The sequence below is a fragment of the Artemia franciscana genome, chromosome 7 (genome assembly GCF_032884065.1).
Source record: "Artemia franciscana chromosome 7, ASM3288406v1, whole genome shotgun sequence".
NCBI lineage: Eukaryota > Metazoa > Arthropoda > Branchiopoda > Anostraca > Artemiidae > Artemia > Artemia franciscana.
This window is the reverse complement of record NC_088869.1, coordinates 45,992,304-46,015,103: the sequence shown is the minus strand read 5'-3', so window position 1 is coordinate 46,015,103 and position 22,800 is coordinate 45,992,304. Positions and strand designations below refer to the sequence as shown.

Sequence of the window (22,800 nt, the reverse complement as noted above, 5' to 3'; positions counted from 1 at the left end):
AGTTAAGTTGAAAAAGTAAGTTGAAAAGTAAGTCGAAAAAGTGCCGATTTCTGGTAGCTTTTAAAAACCAGAAGACGATACATATAAACTTAAGATAATGATATTTAGAAGCAAAAAAAAAATAATTAAAAAATTACAATACAAAAAGTTATCGTTATACCAGTGTAGATTACTGCACTAGCGGTTGTTGATGGTTATATATCTTGAGAACAGTTACTCAAAAGCAGCTCACATGTATGAGAAGGATCCAAACTCAATTAGGCGTTCTTGACATATTCGACCATTTCAGTAGAACAAAGTTCAATCCTGACTAACTACAGCTGAAAAGAAACCATTTTCCTTATTCTCCTATTTTTATTATTCCTATATTTGAACAGAGGGTTGCACATCGCCTTTCGTATATTCCCATGTTTTAGACCTGCAACCTAACGTCCCTGCCTTTCGTCTAGCAACGTGTAGCCACTTGCCAACAAGTACGGGACAATACCCCAACAAATGTTGTAGAGAGCAGAATAAACTGTGCAGAAATGCACATAATTCAGCCAAGCGCCAATATTTTAATAGCCATAGAGCCCAATATCGAGACCAATAGCTGCAGTTGGATCGTGAACATACCTAAGAGTTGAACTCTCCGATATTTGCTCTACAGAGTGGTCTGCCAGCTACTTACTAACTTCCCTGGTTTTTGATGACAAATTGTGCTTTTAAGTTTAGCAACTTGGTGATACCCAGCAACAGAAATGCATTTGAACAGCTTCATTCATTATTCTAGCTAAGCCTGGATACTACCCTCTGGTCCTTTGGACGGGTCAAAGCCTTTGGAAGCCCCAATATTCTTCTAGAATAGTGACTTAAGGTAGCTTATGCAAGTTCATTATTCAAGACTTTAACCTCAGAAACTAAAAATTCTACAGCCATAAATCTTGCATGTTAATGAAACCTAAAAGGCAAGAAGGAAATAGTCCAGGACTTTTAGGGTTTGACCCGGACAAAATTGCAATATAAACGAAAATGGTACCAAAATGATCAGAAAAAAATTCTGTACAACATACTAAAAGTCCCCATAAATCCGAGTGGGGCGAGTACCCGAAAAACAGGGGAAAAGGGGGAAATGCGGGGGAAAATGGGAAAAATGCCGAACATGCCCAGAAAATAGTTTAAAGTGAGTTTTCTGGGGTTTTCACATACGCTGATTACGAAATTGACATCTAAAATTCAGTATAGAAAAAGAGTACAACGGAAATCGGGGGAACAGGGGAAAGAGGGGAGAAAAGAGAAGAATACAGGGTAGGGGTAGAAAGCGGTTTGAAAGATATTTTCTGAGGTATTCCTATCTGGTGATTACGAAATTGAGAAATAAAATGATATAGAAAAATCGATTAACATAAAACGGGGAAATGGGGGGGAGGGGAAAAGGGAAATATACAGGGTAGGGGTAGAAAGCATGTGGAAATATGTTTTCTGGGGTTTTTCTATCTGCTGATCACGAAACTGACCCCTAAAATGAAGGAAAGAAAACGAGAACCATGAAAACCAAACAAAACTGGAGGAAACAACGGAAAAGGGGAAGGGGGGCCTGACTCCTGAGCCAGCTGCTAATGGCTAATAAGTAGGCCTATGGACAAAATAACTCGCTTAAGTATCAAACTTGTACTTTCTTGAATCACAGACATTTAGGCCTATGGACAAAATAACTCGCTTAAGTATCAAACTTGTACTTTCTTGAATCACAGACATTTCTTACAACCATTTGAATTACTAAACATAAAGAAAACAACCGCTTGGCAGTTATATATAAAATGGCTATTATATGTAAAATTTGCACTTTCGAAGGCAGTATAGTTGACTTGAAAAACACAGCATTGATATCACTAGTCGAGCTCCTCGTATTCGACAATCTCGTTGTCCCTGTTCAAACAGTTGATACCCTGACATTCTCCGCACGCGAACGTACACGCTAATCCATTTTTCTTGCAGCTGCATCGCGAGTTCTCGCAGCCTGTCTTACAGTTGCATCTCACGACACTCAAAAGAGTCTGAGGTGCGGGCAAAAAATGGGTCATCACAGGTGAGTATTTATGGTCTCTGAGGACCCAACCCCAGTCAGCCGAGTCGAGGTCAGCTGGTTCCCCTTTCCAACGGGATACCTGGAGGCGCACTCGCTGGGAGTGGAATGAAGCTGCAGCTTCGGTTGGCGGAAGCTTTTCAGGCTTAACAAACGCCGTAGTATTAGACGAAGAAACTTTTTCCAAGAAAATTCGATGTCGCAGCTTAGTGAGATCTTCGTTTGGTCGTGCTTTATACAAGCTGAGGAGAAGATATTCACCCGCTTTCACAATTTCATCTTTGGACGATGATTCATTCAGAAACACTTTGCATTTTTTTCTGAACACTTCGCTCTTCTTCAAAAGAGGTAGCACAGCTTGCTTTCCAAGTCCGAAAACTCGTGAGGTCGTGTCACATCCCAAGAGTGCGTGCCCTACCCGAAGCAGCCTGGATACTTCTCCCATTTTTTTTTGCACTTCGTTGAGGCACCAGAACCGTGTTATCGCTTCTTTTGCGTTCGTTGACGATTCGAAGTAAAGTGTTTTTGCATTAGGCGGGAGGTGATACAAGAGTAGAATCAGAAGGTCAGTGTCGTTGCCAAGAACTATTGTTTCAGAGTTTTCTGCTTTCGTTACGGCAGTCTTCACGATTAGATAGTCAGCATCGTCCTTCGCATGGACGACTTCAAATCCTTTGGCTCTGAGTTTTTCACCGATGTAGCTTATAGTTCGCTGTTTGTTCTGAGAGTTGCTCAAAAACTCTTCCTTCTTTTTCTGGAGCTTCATCCCCAAACTGAAATCAATCACTTGATGCTGGCTTCCCTTACACCGTCGGTTGTGCGTAGCATCTTTCGTGGTTGGACCAGCGCTGTATCCATCGAAGACAACAGTAGGGGAGGTACAGCGTCGAGTAACGAAACTAACATAGCTGTCACAGATTGAATCATAAGTATCACCAATCTTCCAAGGTACTTGCTGAAGCAGCCAACCTCCGTCAACTACAGTGACACGATTTGACACTGGCAGGTGGTGAATCGAGTCCGTGTTCGCTTCTTTCCATATTGCTTTCGCTAGTGCAGGTTTGTCTGGCTGACGCATTATGCCAGAATTCTCAAACAAAGCGGGCGGATAACTGCACAGTTCGTAACGTAGAGTTTCTGCCATGTCATTTTCAGATGTATGGGCAGTAGTCGAAAGACGTTGAAAAAGCAGTGCAGGATCGATATGCAAAATCTCGCCATCTATCCTAATGTTCCCATCGGATGCCAGTGTAACGACTTTGTCTTTCTTCCTGAATGAAAAACTTTCGACGGATTGGCCATCCATGCGCTGGAGGATCAGCTCACCTACAGCTTTAGCATCCTCTGTATTAACGCCTTTATGGGCAATCACCCCGGAACCTATACTTCTAAGCTCTGTGGAACTAGTGAAAGGAGAGTTCTCTGGAAGGAATTCAAGAAACGTCAGTAGATCCTTAGTATCTCTCTGTATTCGTGCTGCGGTTGCAGTAACATGCTGTTCACTAGAACTGTACTCTAGACCCGTTAGTTTCTGCATTAGATCATTCACTGAAGCGAGTACTGGCATAGACATTGTCCATATGTTTTTCTGAAGCTCAGTCATCCCTTTTCCTCTTGACAGCCCTCCATCTGTTTTTAAGCTCCTCATCATGTGTAAGCATCCACGCAGACTGGGGACTATTGGATCCGCTAGATGTCATTCCGTCAGGATAGGTTTTGTCGTCGGCACTGGAACACCGCTGTGACTAGTCTACCTTGCTTCTCTTACTGGATGTCGAATTAGAACAGGATTATGTTGACGAACCCACGCGCTTGTCGATAACGGCGTGGAATACGGAATAATGTAATTTCAGTATTTTTCCGTATTTCTTTCTCGAATTTTTTTTTGCCTTTTCCGAACCTATGGGGTAGCCGAACCTCTATAGATCTCCTGTATTTGTTCTCGAACTTTGTTGTAGATGTCAATTTTATAATCAGCAGATAGAAAAACCCTAGAAAACACATTTCCACATGCTTTCTACCCCTACCCTGTATATTTTCCTTTTTCCCCTCACCCCCCCCCCCCCCCATTTCCCTTTGTATGTTAATCGATTTTTTTATATCATTTTATATCTCAATTTCATAATCAACAGATAGGAATACCCCAGAAAATATCTTCCAAACCGCTTTCTACCCCTACCCTGTATTCTTCTCTTTTCTCCCCTCTTTCCCCTGTTCTCCCGTTTTCCGTAGTACTCTTTTTCTGTACTGAATTTTAGATGTCAATTTCGTAATCAGCGTATGTGAAAACCCCAGAAAACTCACTTTAAACTATTTTCTGGGCATGTTCGGCATTTTTCCCATTTTCCCCCGCATTTCCCCCTTTTCCCCTGTTTTTCGGGTACTCGCCCCACTCGGATTTATGGGGACTTTTAGTATGTTGTACAGAATTTTTTTCTGATCATTTTGGTACCATTTTCGTTTATATTGCAATTTTGTCCGGGTTCGACCCTTTTTTGAGCTAAAAGTCCTGGACTAAAAGTCTACTTAGGGCCGATAATGATATCCAGTCGATTCTTACGATTTGGATATTAGTGTGTTGCACACTGCATGTGGCACGTTTGTGGGAAACTATCATGACACGTTGCTTTCTAACAGTATTTCTAGCCTTTCCAGGTGGAAAATCTCCCCTGGACCCTCCTTCTTGTGGGCACCCTTGACCGTTTCAGTATTGAGCAGTTCAAAATTTCTGCTTTTACTCTTACTTCTGGGTAATTACATGAAGGAATTTAACTACCTTTGTTTTTAAAACCCACCAAGCGGAAATCTATTTGACCATAAGAAAGTAGTTTAGCCATTGATTCGGATACTACAAAGCCATGCATAGACACAAACAAGCCCACAAATGTTTACCATTTTTAAAATTTTTCTTTCCAGCAATGACAATTAACCTTGTATTTTTTTCTCTTATTTCTGCATACCAGAAAATCACTTGGTAACAGTATCGGGTATTTAACTCGTGAAAGAGAAACTATAAGTTATTGGAATTTCATTCTTCAGTACAAGCCCAAAAACAGCATTACCATTTTACAAGACAAGTTCCTGCTTGATTAGTCCAAGAAATGACGACTTCTGTTAATTGTGCTGTCATTTTTTAAGCGGCAATACACTATCACTCACAAGAGTTTGGAAAAAACAACACATTCTTCGAATTAATTAAATATACTAAAAACTGGCTGATCTTCAAAATTCGAAACAAATTATGTGTACTTTGTGCGGTTCTTTCAATACATTGTAATAGTTATCGATCCAGCTCTGTCGATATCCAACCAATGTCAAATATTATGGATCTGACATATCGATAACAGAGAACCCGTCGGGTGCATACCGATTGAAATAAAATACGTGTCGGCTTTTTCCTTATTACAAAATAATTTCAAACCGCAACTACTGAGAACATGGATTTTACACTTCAGTATTCTGATTTTAGGTGCGTCTGATCCCCTGGACTGTTTTCCCTCAAAATGATCACTCAAACTGTATATACTGGAGTAATACTAACGATAGTAGATCACACAGACACCAACAGAAGATCATACCAGTTCTCCCGTACCTATCGATATCGGAAAAACGGAGGAGCAAGTGTACAGATAGAAACGCAAAACGTACCAGCCTTTCCCTTATTAATTAATAAAAAAAAAAACACAAAAGAAGTTTTTTTAAGAAAAAGTAATGAGTTACATGATGACACAGAAAAACAGATTCGCGCTCCGAAAAACAGATGAAGATTTGCTAGATATTTTCCAGAGAAATTGCCTACGAATTGGTCTGGTTACCAGGCTGACTGACCGTATTTCAAACCGTGGGGTGTACAAAAAGTGTGGTTCAATCCCGCTTTCTAGGGGCGATAATGAGAGAAAGGTTGTGATTACAGGGCATGTTTTGCGGATGAAGAATAACAGATTATCGGAGATTGCACTTTTCGGCCCACCGTCTAGGGCTGAACAGAAACCAGGTCGTACGCGGTTGGGGTGGGAGGATGCCACAAAGAAATATTTAAAGGAAATGGGAACTTCCAGGAAGGATGCAGAGGAGGCCTTTGAATAGATTGGGATGGGAGAGGAGCGTTAGTAGCTGTTTTGGCCTCAGGCGGCTTGGTGTTGCGGTGAGTTGTAAGGAGTAGTAGTAAATATGAGCAAAAATGTAGTCAAGTAATTTTTCAAGCGTATAACTACCATATACCACCGTCAATAAATAAATGAAAACAGAATACAAGTAGATTACAATAAATAATCAAGTCAAACACTAAACGAGCAGAAACTAAGAGAAGTAGGACTGAGGCCCCCCGTGCCTTCATGCACTGAGTGCGTTTTGGTTAGTTCAACATCCCTCCCAATATATCCTGAAGATTCCAACTTAACACTCTAAGATGTTTCTGAAAAATTGCTCATATACCCTTTTGGCTACCTGAATCCATATTGTTTGTTTTGGTTAAACGTTCCCTAAAAGTAACTTAATGCAATTCCTAGATGTTGCCTATGTTTCCTTTTGACAACCTGTATGCACACAGTGGGTTTTGATTTGGTTGAACCTCCCCCAAAACATTATCTGAAAGTTTCACCCTAAAACCATTAATCTCAGCGTGATTTCCGCTGCTACGCGGAAATCATAGTGGCAGTAGCAGCAGTAGTTTGAAGGACGTAAGCCCTTGGTAAGGTAAATAGGTAAAGGATACGGCATTAGACTTTACAGTCCCTAACGGCGGTGCTGATCTCCGTTTCTTGACCTTCAGCCAGGAAGTGCAATGGGGGGTTGGGGGTCAACCTTCCTGTGCTTTCGCACACCCTTCCTGTTTACCTTCCCCAGATTTCTCCAGGTACCCATTTAAAGCTGGGTCGACTCTGGCTAAGCTTACAGAGTCACGCCACTGACTCCCGTCCCAAACTGAACAATTTGGTACACTGGGATTCGAACCCGCGTCCTTTCAGACAAAGGATCCCAAATCCAGTGCACCAACCGACTCGGCTAGGAAGCCCTTGGTGCCTTATGGTTAATTCAGATTCCCCCTAAACATACCCTGAAAGTTTCAACTTAATACTCTAAGCCGTTCCTGAGATATTGTTGATACACTCTTTTGACAATCTAAATGCACACACTCTGTTTTGATTTAGTTCAACATCCCCTAAAATTTCCTGAAAGCTTCACTTGAAACCATTAGCTTCAGTAGTAGCAATAGCTGTAGTAATAACATTAATAGCATTACACACATAGCACCTTTGGTTTTATTATAAATACTCCCCTCAACATATGCTGCAAGTTTAGACTTAATATCCTAAGTAGTTCCTGTGACATTGATGATGCGTTCTTTTGACAATCTGCATGCATATAGCCTAGTATGTGTGTTTTGACTTAGTGCAACGTCCTTGCAACATTCCCTCAAATTATCACCTTAATACCCTTCGCTTTAGTAGTATTAGTAGCACGCAAATATTACTCCAGGCGGTTCAGAAGATACTGCTGATACGCTCTTTTGAAAAACCTGCATGCACACAGTGTTTTCTTTTTATTTATTCAACTTCTGCCCTGAAATTTTCACATTCAAACCCTAGTAGTAGCAGTCATAGCGGTAGTAGGAGGAGTAATAGTCGCAGTAATAGGACTAGTAGTTGTACTAACAGTAGTAGTATGCACATGTTGCCTTTTTGTCAGTTGTACATCCCCCTCATCATACGCTGGAAGTTTCAATACTCTAAGCCGTTCCTAAGATAATGATAATATACACTTTTACATGACCTTTTCCAGAACTTTTCACCTTGATAATCTTAGCCTTAGCAGTAGTTGGAGGAGTAGTAGTAGCAGTAGTAGTAACGGTATTAGTATCCATACTGGTAGTAGTAGAAGTAGCAGTAGTAGTAGCGATCACATATTAACATTTGATCGATTGATCATTCCCTGAAAGTTCCAACTTAATACCCAAAGCCACTTCACAGATATGCCTTTTTAACAACCAGCATACGCATAGTGTGTTTTTATTTAGTTGAAATTTCCCCTCATTATTCTTTGAAATTTTCCCCTTCATACCCTTAGCCCTAGTAGTAGTAGCAGTAATATTAACAGTAGTTTTTATTGTTGTTGTACTATTAGTAGCAATATTAGTAGCAGAAGCAGCAAGCACATATTGCTTTTTCGTCAGTTAAACACCCTCCTCATCATGCTTTGGAAGTTTCAGCTCAATACGCTGACCAATCCCTAAGATATTGCTGATATACCTTTTTGAGAATCTGTATGCACGAAGTGTGTTTTTATTTAGTTCGACTTTCTTCTCAGCATTTCCTTAAATTTACAACTTGACATCCTCAGCCTCAGTACTAGTTGCAATAAAAGCAGCAGTTGTAGCAGCAGCATTATTAGTGGTGGTAGAAGTAGTAACAGCTGTAGTAGAGTAGTAGTAATAGAAGCAATAGTAGTAGCGCGCATTTATTGTCTTTTGTTCAATGAATAATCCCCCTCATAATTCCCCAAAAGTTCCAACTTAATACCCTAAGCCATTCCTAAGATACACCTTTTGACAACCTGCATGCGCATATTGTGCTTTGATTCAGTTCAACACTCGCCTCAACATTCTCTGAAAGCTTTACCTGAATGCCATTGTCCTTTGTGGACACCAAGGGTCAAACATGCTCCTCTTTTCCGATAACAAATATTATGGATTCACAATGTTTATAGATTCACTATAAGATTCACAATGAGCGAGTTGCATAACTTGAGAGTCTTTTCCCCGAGGGGTTACCCTCCAACCACTTTTGAATCTTAACAATGGCACTAAAACTTTCTATTTCCAATCGAACGAGTTCCTTCTATAGTTTCTATGACAACTCCTTCCGACGAAGTGTCTTGGAGAAAAAATAATAATAATAATGACAATAACAATAATAACAATGTTTAACAATATTTTTGAGCCCACTTCGCTCTTTACTTGGGAAGCGCGATAGCGCTAAGTTTGAAAAGGAATTTCAAGCTACCAATGCTTAAACATGAATTCTACGCTTGAATTGTGTGTGCTAATTTTCGGCAACCCCATCCCTCGCATTTCTTTTTTCTAAAATAGACACTAGAAACGAAAAATAGTTTCAAGATTAGAACAGCGGGGGTCGGAGATTTTTGGCTTTAACTCGGACTGGGCAAAACACTTTCTGAATCTGTTTCGGGTAGCATCGACGTTAGTTACACCACTAATGCCCCTCCTGATCCCTCCTAGGTGTAGTTACACATATGAATGTTAACTTCCATTTTATTTTTGTAGTTTGATTAATCTGAATAGTCCCCCCTCAGGACCCATTCTTAATGTTTAATATAAAAATATTTCTCCAAATGAGGGTTTGTTAGGGGAAGATTATCCTCCCATTGGCCTCTAGATGGGAATGAAGAAACTCAAGAAGAGTTGGTAAATATGGGCCTTAAAATGCATTTTTAAGCTTCGAAAACCAATCTCCATCATCCTTCCAAACAAGCATCGCGTGTCCTGTCCAAAACAAAACATAAATGAACAGTGTATCAAGGATTTGGGCTAATTTAGATGAAGCATTCAAACTTAATTTTGTTGTCAGTAATAACCCTTCAATTCAGAATAACTTCGTACGTATGTTTAGTAACAAACAAGACTAGGGTTGTCAGAGGGGCAGCATTAAAATTTAGAACAAACAGAAACAATCCTATAGAGTAGAGGGAGAGGCCAATGCCCCCTCAACCTCTCACTCTTTACGCTAAAATGACTGTTTTCCTCATTGTTCCAATAATGAATTTTCTTATACAAAGAACTATGATTAACAGTTGTTTTTTTTTGTTTTTTTTAATGTTATTATGTTGTTTCGTGAATGGAATACTTTATTTATTCGCAATTGCTTTAAGTGATCAAATTTTCAGTTCGAAGGTTTTGAATAAAGGAGATAACGGACAGAGCACGAAAATATTGCATTCCTAATGTAATATATAATTAAAATTACTTCTTTAAGATAAGTAATTCGGCACTAAGCCTGGACTACATCTGAGTCCCATCACCCTGAGAGTGCGTCTCCCCCTAAAGAGGGGAGGGAAATCCAAAATCGCTCAGAAGGACCTATCCCACTCGCAGAAAATTAGACAATGTTTTATAACTAAAAATGTACTTTCCTATGTTTTTAACCCTGTCTTGCCTCTTAAAGGTTGGACCTATAAACATTTATACAGTCTTAGTTTTAACTATTCTGTAAACTAAAATATACCAAAATCTGCATATGCATAGGGTCTATAAATCTTGGCTAGCTAGGTGATAAGTGATTGTCATGTCACGTGGATATATTTTACATTTAAATAAATTGTCCGACAGTCATGTAATATTTTCAGAACAATAGTTTGAATTTTAGCATGGTAGACATCTACCAAAAACAAAATAACTATTGTATGTACTATCTCTATTTTCATTTGAAACAAATTCAAGACGATAAGCTGAAAATTTGGGAGCTCTTTGAAAATATACAAACACAAGTTGCAAGAAGTTCCGACCTTAGGGAGAAGGAGAGCTGTCCTGGAGATTTAGATAAACACTAATGTGCTTACTAGGCAGTAAATTTAAGCCAGACGACATAATAGTAAAATATTGTACTGGTAAGTTAATAAATTGAGAGGGAATAGTCAATCTGAACTTGCCCCAGTTGAAGATAGGAATGAGGCTACAGTTAGTGGTAAGAAAAGAGTTAAAGAGAGATGGGCAGGACATTTTGAGAATGTGCTAAACCGTGATTGAGTTACAGGAAAAGATATAGAAAAGAATAAAAAAGCTTGCGACACTTTGGATGTCAATAAAGATTTATTTTATGAGGAAGAATTAGTGACAGACTAAAAGGATTAAAAATACTAAGGCCCCGGGCAATGATAGTGTGGTAAATGATTTTTTAATACGGTGGTTGTGAGGTTAGCCCTATCCTTGTATTGTATACCAGATAAATACAGTAAAGTGATTAGTGCTATGCACAAAACAAGATTGCTGCAGTTAAGGTAAGAAATGAGGTTAGTAGCTGGTTTTGTATTAAATCAGGAGTTAAGCAGGGTTGAGTTTTATCCCTATTTATATGGATCATCTTGTCCTAAGGAGCACAGCAAAGCCAATGAAGGATATGGAATGCAATGGGGAAGTAAAACTCTCCTAGACTTGGATTATACTGATGATTTAAGTTTCTCAGATGAAATGTTAGCAAAACGAATGAATTTTTAGAGGTTTTCCAAAAACAGGGTACAAGAATAGGTTTTAAAATAATATTAAGAAGATTAAGTCGTTAAAACTATGAATAAGTGAAGTTGGGTAACGAGAAGATAAATCAAGTAGATAGCTTTACTTGCCGAGCAGTATTATTAGTAAAGACAGAGGACGAAGTGAATATTTAGAATAGCCCAGGCACAGGGTGTTTTTTCACAGTTGACAAAAGTTTGGTAGAATAGGAAGATAAGTCTACAAACAAAGATTGAATATTGGAAGTTAAAGTGAGGACAGTTGTCAAGTATGGTTCTGAAGCGTGGGCGCTTCAAAAAACGGAGGATTTGCTAGACGTTTTCCACATAAATTCCCTACAGATTGCTTTGGACACGCGGCTGACTGATGGTATCTCAAAGAGCAAGCTATAAAAAAATGTAGTTCAACTCCGCTTTTTAGGGCTATGATGAGAGAAAGAGATGGCTGAGACACGTTCTGGAGGTGAAGGATGACATATTGCCAAAGATAGTGCTTGTTGGCCTAACATCTAGGGCCAAGCGAAGAGCAGGTAGTCCCTGAATGGGGTGGGAGGATGTTGTAAGGAAAGATTTAAAGGAAAAGGGAACTTCTTGGAAGGGCGCTTTGAATAGATTGGGACGGAGGAAGAATTTGCGTAGCTGCGTTGGCCTCAAGCGGCATGGTGCTGTTGTGAGTTGTTAGCTGCAGTAATAGTAGTCCTTTGGTGCCTATTCCCCTTGATGCGGTTAGAAAAGCATATGAGCTTTTCGTTAATAAAAAATATGTTATAAAATCATAAAGTGACCAGATAAGGTGCAATGGCACTAAAAAAAAAAAAAAAAAAATCATGAAAGCCAAATCCCTCTACCTCTAAAAAACAAACATGGATAAATAAAGGTTATTGGGGGGAGAATCAAAAATACTCCTCCCTGCTTATATCAACAATCTGCATTCATATTCAAATAAAAACAACTTACCATTAAAAAGAGTATCATGTTGATGCCAATCTGACCTTTTAGACTGAACCAGAACTGAACTATCCATTTTTAATCCTCAGTTTTACACAATCAAATCCTCAACTTGCACTTTTATTTTTCACCTTCGTGAAATTTAAAACACATGCAGGGACAAGAGACTTAAGCTATGACCACCAGAATCTGGTAAATTGTCTTTAGAAAGGGAAATTGAAGACTCTCTGAGGTCCATTTCAAAAAGTTATCCAAAAGATTAAATGACAGCTAAGCAGACCTTTTTCTGCTTCTCCTGAAATAAAACACATTTATTTCATATGTATCATGGAATTTTAGGATGTAAGATAATTACATACTGTATTCAGCACAAAGAGTACAATTTTGAACATTATTACTTATTCACTGTTTTTTTGGCAAAATCGTCATTCTCAAGAATAGCTTTATTACCTACGGGGTTTATTGCTAGACAGTACACGCATAGAAATCTATAAGACGTACATCATCCATAAAAAATAAATCATAGAAACAACAAACATATAAGGTTATTCTAGCTTATTATAATAAAAAAGATATTTATCTTAAAAATAATATACTACAATTGTTTTCCCCACATAAGGCTCATCACTGTCTCTTCATGTGCCCATTATGGCGGAGAACAGCATCTATTTGAAAATACCTAAGATAGAGCCAATATATTGCCAACCTACCAATTATAAGTCCTCGGCAGAAAATGCTGAGACTTAAATTCCCACATAGACATACGAAAGGAGAGGAAATCTAATCTAGGTCTGGGAGATAATGCATTACAATTTCCCCCTCTTGTTTTTTATAACATGTAAGACTGATACTACATAAGAGGAATCTACCAGGCTGCAATAAAGACAACATTCCTGCCAAGTTGAACAAAACATATTCACCCAGCAATACATGCCCACTTTGCTACAAGTTAACTATGACAAACTAGACCCACAAGATTTATTATCAAGTATTATATAATATTCTACAAACGACTGACATGCTCTTGCAGCAGCAGTAGTATTGAAGGGGGTTGGGGTTGATTGTGTTTTATTTACTTTTTTACACATCCATCTAAGACATGTAGCCTAACCCCTCAGGGTCTTCTGTGAGCAAGACAAAAGATGATGACATTTTTAGAGAAGAGAATATTTCACAGCTGATAAATGAATCTTTCATAGGCACCGGCAGGGGGCATGCCCCCCTTAAAAAAAGAAATTGAGACTATAAAGTAATCGTAAGGAAACCAAAGGAAAGAAAGCAGAATAGAGAAAAACCATAGAAAAAATGTGTGTTGCCCCATTGTTGGTTGCCTGCCAATAGATTTTGACCCCTAATAAGGAAAATATAAGTTCTAATTTGTGACTGGGTGACCCCTTTCCAGTTTTCCTCAAACATTTTTTTCTATATGATTTGGCTGGAGCAAAAAATAAAATCAAATTTTCATAGTAATGAATGGTAAGTAAATAATGATCCTTATCCATAACGAATGTATAAGAGCTTAACTATTGACAGCATTAAATCAAAGAATCAGTTTTTTATGGTGATCCCAAGTATGCATTTGTTTATTATTAATTAGTGCAGTTATTAGTACACAAGAAAGTTCGTATAATTATAGAAAATACAAGGAAAACAACTTAGTACGGGACAATTTTGGTAAAAATATTCTGTTAACTTTTGCTTGCATTGCCAGAGTACCCATCAGCTGATATATGAAGCCACTATAATCAGAAATATTTCCCCTATACGGAATACTAGGAATTTCTGTATTTTCCGCCCTGAACAGATACTTTTTTGCGTCTTATTATCATTTTTTTTTTCTAGGAGTGATTGTATTTATCTAGTTGTCACTTTGAAAATTATTTATTTTTTTACAGTTACGAAGCAAAAGGTGTCAAATATATTGTTTTTTTTGCATTCAAAATAAAATTAAAAATGTCGAATTAAAAATTTGTATTTGATTTTCTTAATCTTAGTTTTAATGTTTTACTTTAAACAAACTACTTTGATAATGTACAAAAACTAAATCTAAAAACATTAAATATTTTGGTGTTTGATAACCAAGTTCAAAACTGTCGTTATTATTAAAAAATATTCGTCCAACCCTTCAGCATTGCTCAACAGAATTAAACGCTGTTTGTTTATACCTTATTTGTTGTAAGTAGGCTGTTGCTTTGAGTATTTTTTTATAATTACTTACTTTCTTCGTTTTTATATACGTTTACTTTATTTGACATATTTTTCCCATCGCCTTTAGAAAAAATTTTGTCTCTAAGCTTCATTAAATTTTAAAAACAAGTTTTTTCAACTGAAAGCAAGGACCAACATTAGAACCTAAAACGAACATAAATTATTACGTGTATTAGGGGATTCCCCCTCCTCGACACCTAGCTCTTCACGCTACAGTTTTTCAGCACTTAAACTTAATTAAGTTTAAGAACAAAACTTAATTTGTTCTAATTAAACGACCCTTGTGTTTCAGGAGTCGTTTTTAATGAATTGGAACAAAATTTAAAAGTTTGCGTAAAGATTGAGGTGTTATGGAGGGAGAGACCCCCCTCATTTGCGGACTGTTTGTTTTAATTTTAATGATGCTTCTTACTTTCAGCTGGAAAAAACTTTTTTCTTATCTAATATCTTATCGTTCTTTAAATAACGCCTTGATATCTGGCTCGATCCCCACGGAAAAATCCCCTCCCCACAGAAATATCCTCTGGGCAATTCCATCCTGGCGAAAATTTACCCCGGACTTGAATCGGTAATGAGAAAGCAAGACAAATAAAGTAATTTCGTATAGGATTTCTGGCAAATTCACCCAGTGTAAAAATTTCTCCTGAAAAGTTCATCCCCTGGAAACTTCCGTCTCCGTGGAAATTTATCCCCGTGCAAAATCCTTCCAGCTATATAATATTAATAATATATAAAAGCAAGTATAATATATACTATTCATCCTCCCTCCCCATCCAAAAAATGTATCCATACTTCCCAATAACAAATACTATACGTAAACAATGGGCAAATTTTATTACTTAAAACCCTTTCCCTAGGGCCTGGAGGGAGTCATTTTATCTACAAAGACATAGTTATTGGGTCTTTCAAGTATTTTGAACAAAATAGCTATCTCAAAATTATGATCGGACGATTTGGAGAAAAAAGTGGTGTGGGAGGGGGCCTAGTTACCCTCCAATTTTTGAGTCACTAAAAAAGAACACTAGAACTTTCATTTCCGTTAGATCGAGCCCTCTACCGAAGTTCAAGGCCCACTGGGTCGATACAATCACCCCTGGGGGAAAAAAATAAATAAACACGCATCCGTAATCTTTCTTTTGGCAAAAATAATATAATTCCATATTTTTGCAGATATGAGCTTGAGACCTCTACTTTAGGATTCTTTGATACCCTGGATCTGAACGTGTGATTTTCATTGAAATTTCATGACTTTTAGATGGTCTTTCTACTCTTTTTTTTTCGAAAATTAGAAAAAATTTCTCAGGCTCATAGCTTTTGATGGATAACAGTAAACTTAATGAAACTTATATATTTTGAATCAGCGTAAAAACAAGCCAATTCTTTTGACATATCTATTGGTATCATAATTACAATTTTTAGGGTTTTGCTCCTTACTTACAGTTCGTTACCAGGAATTGTTTGATTACTTACAGTTTCATCATTGAAATATTTACCGTTTTTTCTACGTTATCAAAAGTATTCTATCCATAAAACTTTCCAATTTCATGAAATGTTATTTTAAAAAATAGAAAAGGTGTTTTTAACTAAAATGATCAGCCAGTTTAAAACTTAAAACAAATTGAAATTACTCTGTTTATAAGTTGCCCCTTCTCAGCACCTTGCTCATCAAGCAAAAGTTTTTAGTGCTTGAAAAAAATATTTTTTTTTTCCAACTGCAAATTTTCTTTAAAAGTTTGGACAAAAGCCAAATTACACAGTTAAAGAGTAAGGAGGAGACAGCCCCCTTCATATAAAGAATAATCTGTTCAAATAGATTTCAATCTGTTCCTGGCTTTGAGTTGAAAAGCTCCTTTTTTTATTTAATTTCTGATTGTTTTCAAAATCCTATCCAGGCCTAACCAAGATATAATTTGAGGTGTTGGTCCCTCAGATCCCAGGCTAATTGTGTTAATCCCAGGCTTAAAATGTGTAGATCAATACCTGTACGTAGATTAGTACTGTCCTACGTTTAAATTTGCAATTTCAATTTTGGGTAAAATTCGAATATAATCAAAAATTGGCGATGAATTAAAATTTTGGTAAAAAGTCCTGGTTAATATTACTACTAAAGAATTTCAGATGGATGAAAAGGACTATTATTGTTTGTATGGATGGAAATTCTGTGGGATCTTTGATTTTCTACATAACTGAAGCCATCACAACCTCTACAATAGCATTTTCTTACCGATAAATAAATTTGTTTAAATACATTAGAGAACTTCATATAAATAGAAAAAGAAAATTATTTCCATTTAAAATTGCTGGAAACTCCCTAGCAGTATTTACTACCCCAAAGAAGTTCACTGGTGGGGTTAATGACGGCCTGCATTGCCTTTTTCCGTCTTTGTGCTGGTAGATTTGGGAATGTTTCATTTTAGCTGTATAGAGAAACATTTTAATTAATTCCGACTCCCCCCTTACCTCTTTCAACATTTACCTGAAGCCTCATGAAGAGTAAGCAGTTTGTCCATTAAAATCTTTGACTCTTTCATCATGTAAATGTGAAGGAAAAGTACAATTTTCAAAAAAGTGCCAAAAACAAGCAAATATTACGGGGAATTATTTGAAGCACTTTCAGCACTTTTTGAAGCACTTTTCAGGAATCTACCCTACCCCCCCCCTAAACAATAACTCACCCCTCCCCCTCATTATAGCTGATATGCAATTACAGATCCCCAAACGTAGCCTAATTTCATTGCAAATAAAGCGAATCAACTTGGTTGAATCCAGTGCTGCCACCGTGTGGCATTACTTCTTTTGCAACTGGGAAGCCTAAAAGATAGTTATTGACGCTTTTCAATCAATTAGCTTCTCAGAATTTTAAACTGATTGCAAATTCGTCCTCTTTGGGGCAAAGTCGAAGTTTGGTGCACTGAAATGGCAGACGACAAGACTTTCCCCTGGACCAATCTGTATGGTTACTGCAAAAAGAGCTTTAAATTTACGTTTGAATGAGCTCCCTCCTAATTATCTTGAACCTTCGGTTTGATACAATCACCCCTGGGAAAAAAAAAATAAACATGCATCAACAAAAAATGAAAAAAAGAAGCGAAATTCCATATTTCGAAGATTGGAGCTTGAAACCTCTACGGTAAGGTTCTCTGATTTGATGTTTCTAAAAAAAAAAGTATTTTTAACAATATCACTTGCTTTTTGGGGGGTTTTCCCTTTTTTTCAAAAATCAGGCAAATTTTCTCAGATTTTTGGTTTTTGGTGGGTAACAATAAACTGAAAGAATTTTATATATTTAGAATCAGCATAAAAAGCCAATACTGCCGGTGTAGCAATTGTAATGAGAATTAATTTTTTGTTTTTGTTTTTTTTGTTTACTCCTTATGTAAAATATTCGGAGGCGTAGGAAATTGCATAAAGACAAAACTACATCTATTATAATCTAGCAAAGCAATACATCTTTCTGTAATTTTGCTTTGAATTGGATTTTCTTTCAAGATTAAACGCATAATAATTCAATATATTATTGGTTAAATAAATTGATCCCTTTGCCAGGAATCCTTGTCGTTAAAAATTTTGCATTTCATTTCATTTTGTATCCAATTTAATTGCTTTTTTTATTTGAGAGTTTTTTCCTAAAAGTGTTTAAAAATAAACTTATTCCTATGAAAACATGTACTGAAATATATTCCCTGTCACCCAACCACCACTGCTATTTTGGTGTCTGCCCCCCCCTGGAAAACGTTCTGCCAGCGCCCTTTGAATCTTTCATCATGTAAATGTGAAGGAAAAGTACAATTTTCAAAAAAGTGTCAAAAACAAGCAAATATTACGGGGAATTATTTGAAGCACTACAAAAAATATTCATAATTTTAAGGGTGGGGTATGGACATGAAGCCTGTCCCCCTCTGTGTAGGTCTTCTTAACACAAAGTATATTTGTTTGAAGATTCCATGATTATGGTCTCTACTTGGAGGAAAGTGCAGGTACTTATCCCCCTTTTCTTGGAAAAACTTGAGATGAAAGTTGGTGGATGATGATAAAATAAGTGAGTGCAAACAATATGCTCAAGAAGTATTTAATTTGTTTGTTTTTTTTTCTAATATTGGTTGAAAATCTGTTTCTACTGTTAGTTCTTTGCCGTCACTGCCCACTTTTGGATCTAGCTTGGATCAGTTATTTAGAATGTTTTTGAAATGCGAACATAATTCATTAAAGAGAAAAAACACAACCATCTGTTAAGACAACTTAGGGATATCATGGTTTTTCTGGGGGGAGGGAGATAACAAAATGCATTTTAGGCAATAGTTTTACAAGAAATGGTTTTGTGTTAATTCTGGGGCTCCCAGGCACATACCCCCTAAATTGTTTATAGATTTTTTTGGGTATCCATCTGACTGACCATATTTCAAATAGTCAGGTCAGTTAAAGATGTAGTTTTATCCCACTTTCTAGGGCTTTAATGAAAGAAAGGTTGAGATGAATATTACATGTCCTATGAATGACAGATTGCCAAAAAATGACCAACAATCTATGGCTGTACACTAAGCAGGTTATCCCCAAATAGGGTGGGAGGAGGTCATAAGGAGGGGTTTAATAGATTGAAGTCATTGGGAGGTTGCAATGGGGGTGGCTTTGAGTAGATCGGACTGGGGGAGGGGCTTATAAAGCTAAGTTGGCCTCAGGTGGCTTGGTACTGCAGTGAGTTGTTAACAGTAATAATATAATTAATATTCTATTAATCTTGCTTTCCAACATGAGTTATCCTTCATGAAGCCTTAGCCTAAGTTTCAAAGCAAATAAAAGCAAATAATAACCTTGGTATTGGTTCTAATTTCAGTGAATTTTTATCAAGAGGGAGAAACTAATGCATACCTTATTAATACAAACAAGAACCAAGAGCTCATATGGCACTTCTGACGAGGTCGGAAACCAAAATTAGACTCGGTACTAGAGTTATCGATTTCATCGTCCTAGCACGTCAAAAAGCACCGAAATCGCCAAAGCAATAGAAATCCCTCCAATTCCCCAAAGAGATCGGATCCTGTCTGCTTATGTCAATCACGTATCTGCAACTTGTACTTATTCTCGAACTCGCCAAAGTACTAGAAATCCCCTCAACTCCCCCAAAGAGATCGAACCCAGTCTGGTTATGTCAATCACGTATCAAGAACTTGTGCTTATTCTTCCCATCAAGTTTCACCCCTATCTCTCCAATCTAAGAGTTTTCCAAGATTTTTGATTTCCAAGATTCTCCACTCCCTATGTCCCGAATTGAAAATGGAGTATCTGAGACATGAAATTTTTTTATGTATCAAGTTTCATTAAGATCCGATCACCCATTCGTAGGATAAACATACCTAGATTTAAGATACCTTAAGATACCCCCAGATAATCGAATTGTGGAAAAGACAGTTATAAAGTCAATTTATGCAGGTCTCTGAGACGCCAACAAATCTTCATCGTCCTAGCACGTCCAGAAGCACAGAACTCGACAAAGCACCGAAAATCTCCCCCAGCCCCTAACTCCCCCAAAGAGAGCGGATCAAGTTCGGTAATATCAATTACGTATCTAGGACTTGTGCTTCTTCTTCCCACCAAGTTTCGTCCCAATCTCTAAAACTCGAAGTGTTTTCCAAGATTTCCGGTTTCCCCCTCCGACTCCCCCCAATGTCACCGGATCCGGTCGGGATTAAAAATAAGGTCTATGAGACATGAGGTCCTTCTAAATATCAAATTTCATTAGGATGCGATCACCCGTTCCTAAGTTAAAAATACCTCATGTTTTCTAATTTTTCCACATTAACCTCCCCCCCCACTTACAACTCGCCCAAAGAGAGTGGATCCGGCGCGTTTATATCAATCCCGTATCTAGGACTGGTGCTTATCCCTCCCACCAAGTTTCATCACGATCTCTCCACTCTAAGCGTTTTCCAAGATTTCCTGGTCCCCCCCCCCTCCGACTCCCCAATCTCACCGGATCCGAATGAAATTTAAAATAAGAGCTCTGAGACACGAGATCTTTCTAAATAACAAACTCTATTAAGATCCAATCACCCGTCCGTAAGTTAAACATACCTCATTTTTTCTAATTTTTCCGAATTAACATCCCCCCAACTCCCCCCCCCCCCAAAGAGAGTGAATCCGGTCCGGTTATGTCAATAACGTACCTAGGAAATGCGCTTATACTTCCCATCAAGTTTCATCCTGATGTCTATACTCTAAACATTTTCTAAGATTTCTAGTTTACAAGTCGAAGATAGTGCGCTTTAACCCGCTAAAAAGTGATGTTATGGAGCTAAATGTTCCATTCCTTCTAACAAACAGTATCAAGATCCTTGGAGTTACTTTCTCCAATGACTTCAGCTTTGCCGCACATATTGAAAACGTGGTTAAAAGTGCAAACACTAGTCTACAGACTTTAAACGGTATGCGTAGGTTCAGTGCAAACACAGAGAGTATTAAGTATGCATACATAGCGTATGTCCACCCCATTCTGGAATATACGTGTCCTGTGTGGGTGCCTTCAGCACTTAGAACAGTGAATCTTTGTCAGGAGCTTGAATCGGTTCAGAAGCGAGCGGTATCGATCATCTTGGGCCGCCGTGACATCCCCTACGAAAAGGCTCTGGAAGTGCTAGGACTGCCGTCACTCCAAAACCGGTAGGAAACTCTGATAATGAGTTTCGGAAAGTACTTGCTTTCTAAATCTCAGCACCATGACATTCTACCTGATCAACCTCTACCATCAAGAACGAGGAAGCAAGATAAGTTAGTTCCCGTTAAAGCAAGAACAAACCGATATGGTAATTCTTTTGTCCCGGTTTTCGCCAAAATGTATAATAAGAGTTAATATTTATAGTTTGATTTATATTTACAAGTGTAGTTTGATTTTGTATATGTTGTAAAGAAACACAAATCAGCGATAGCTGTCAAGTTTTTGCTATTAAACCTGTCTACTACTACTACCACTAGTTTCCTCCTCCAACTCCCCCAGATGTCATTGGATCCGGTCGGGATTTAAAATAGGAGCTCTGAGACAGAAGGTCCTTCTAAATATCAAATTTCATTAAGTTAAAAATACCTCATTTTTTCTATTTTTTCTAAATTACTGAATTATACCCCCCTTCCAACTCCCCAAAAGAGAGCGGATCCGGTCCAGTTATGTCAATCACGTATCTAGAACTTGTGCTTAATCTTCCCACCAAGTTCCATCCCGATCTCTGCACTCTAAGCGTTTTCCAAGTTTCCCCCCCCCCAACTACCCCCATTGACACCGGATTAGGTCGGGATTTAAAATAAGAACTCTGAGACACGATACCTTTCTAAATATCAAATTTCATTCAGATTCTATCACCCGTTCGTAAGTTAAAAATACCTCATTTTTTCTAATTTTTCCAAATTAATTGTCCAAGATAGTCGAATCGGGGAACGACTATTTCTCATATAATCTGGTCTGGTCCCTGATACGCCTGTTAAATTTCACCATCTTAGCTTATCTAAAAGTGCCCAAACTAGCAAAACCGGGACCGACAGACAGACAGACACATAATATTACTGTTGTCTGCTGACACTTAATTGCTGACAATTTTAGTAAAACCTGAGCACCAGCACTTACATTTATGATTGTTTACTGTTTATAATGTATTGCTTAATGTTTTAAATTCAACAAGTAGTGTGTTTGTTAACAAGTTACTTTTCCTCACTATGCTACCTGTTTGAACAGCATATACTTCAATAGCACCCCTTTCTTGCCCCTCCCAATTAAAATACTGTAGCTACGCCCTTGATTAGAAACTGTATTGTTTTTCATATGTTTATTAGAATTTAATGTTTCATATCATAGTTGAAGACTGTCAAGTAAGGCCTAATTATTTTTAAAAGGCTACTTTCCTCACATACAATGTTACAAACTTCAACACAGCAATTTTATTGAAAAAATATCTACCAAGGCTATAATACTTATTTCCATATTAAGAAGTGTCATGACCCCTCCCTGATGCACATCTGGCAACACCTATTTGGCAGATGAATATTCTAGTTTTAATACAAACCCAATTTCCAAAATATTCCCCTTCTGTAAATCTATGAATTTACTATAGGCTTACAAATGAATCAAGATTACCATATATTTCTTAATATCAAGAATTCCACTGAAAGGATAGATATTCTTGCAAAAGCATTTTTAACATCATACTCAAGTCAACTTAACATTATCAAGGGCATATTTACCTTTCCAAAGGACCAGCCTGTTCTGGGATAATTTTTCAATCAATTAAAAATCAAAATCTGTCCTTAATCTTTTTCTCAAAAAGCTTAACTATACATGAAGTAAGGACTGTTTG

At 37.6% G+C, this 22,800-nt stretch overlaps 1 protein-coding gene across 1 annotated transcript in view; it reads right to left on the bottom strand.

Annotated features, from left to right (window-relative positions):
• LOC136029372 (serine/threonine-protein kinase minibrain-like) overlaps positions 1 to 22,800 on the bottom strand; it is an 83,711-nt gene that overhangs the window by 57,216 nt on the left and 3,695 nt on the right. The window contains exon 2 of the mRNA XM_065707690.1: positions 12,266 to 12,551. Within this exon, the coding sequence (XP_065563762.1) occupies positions 12,266 to 12,332 (67 nt within the window). The 5' untranslated portion in view covers positions 12,333 to 12,551. The remainder of the gene's footprint in view (positions 1 to 12,265; positions 12,552 to 22,800) is intronic.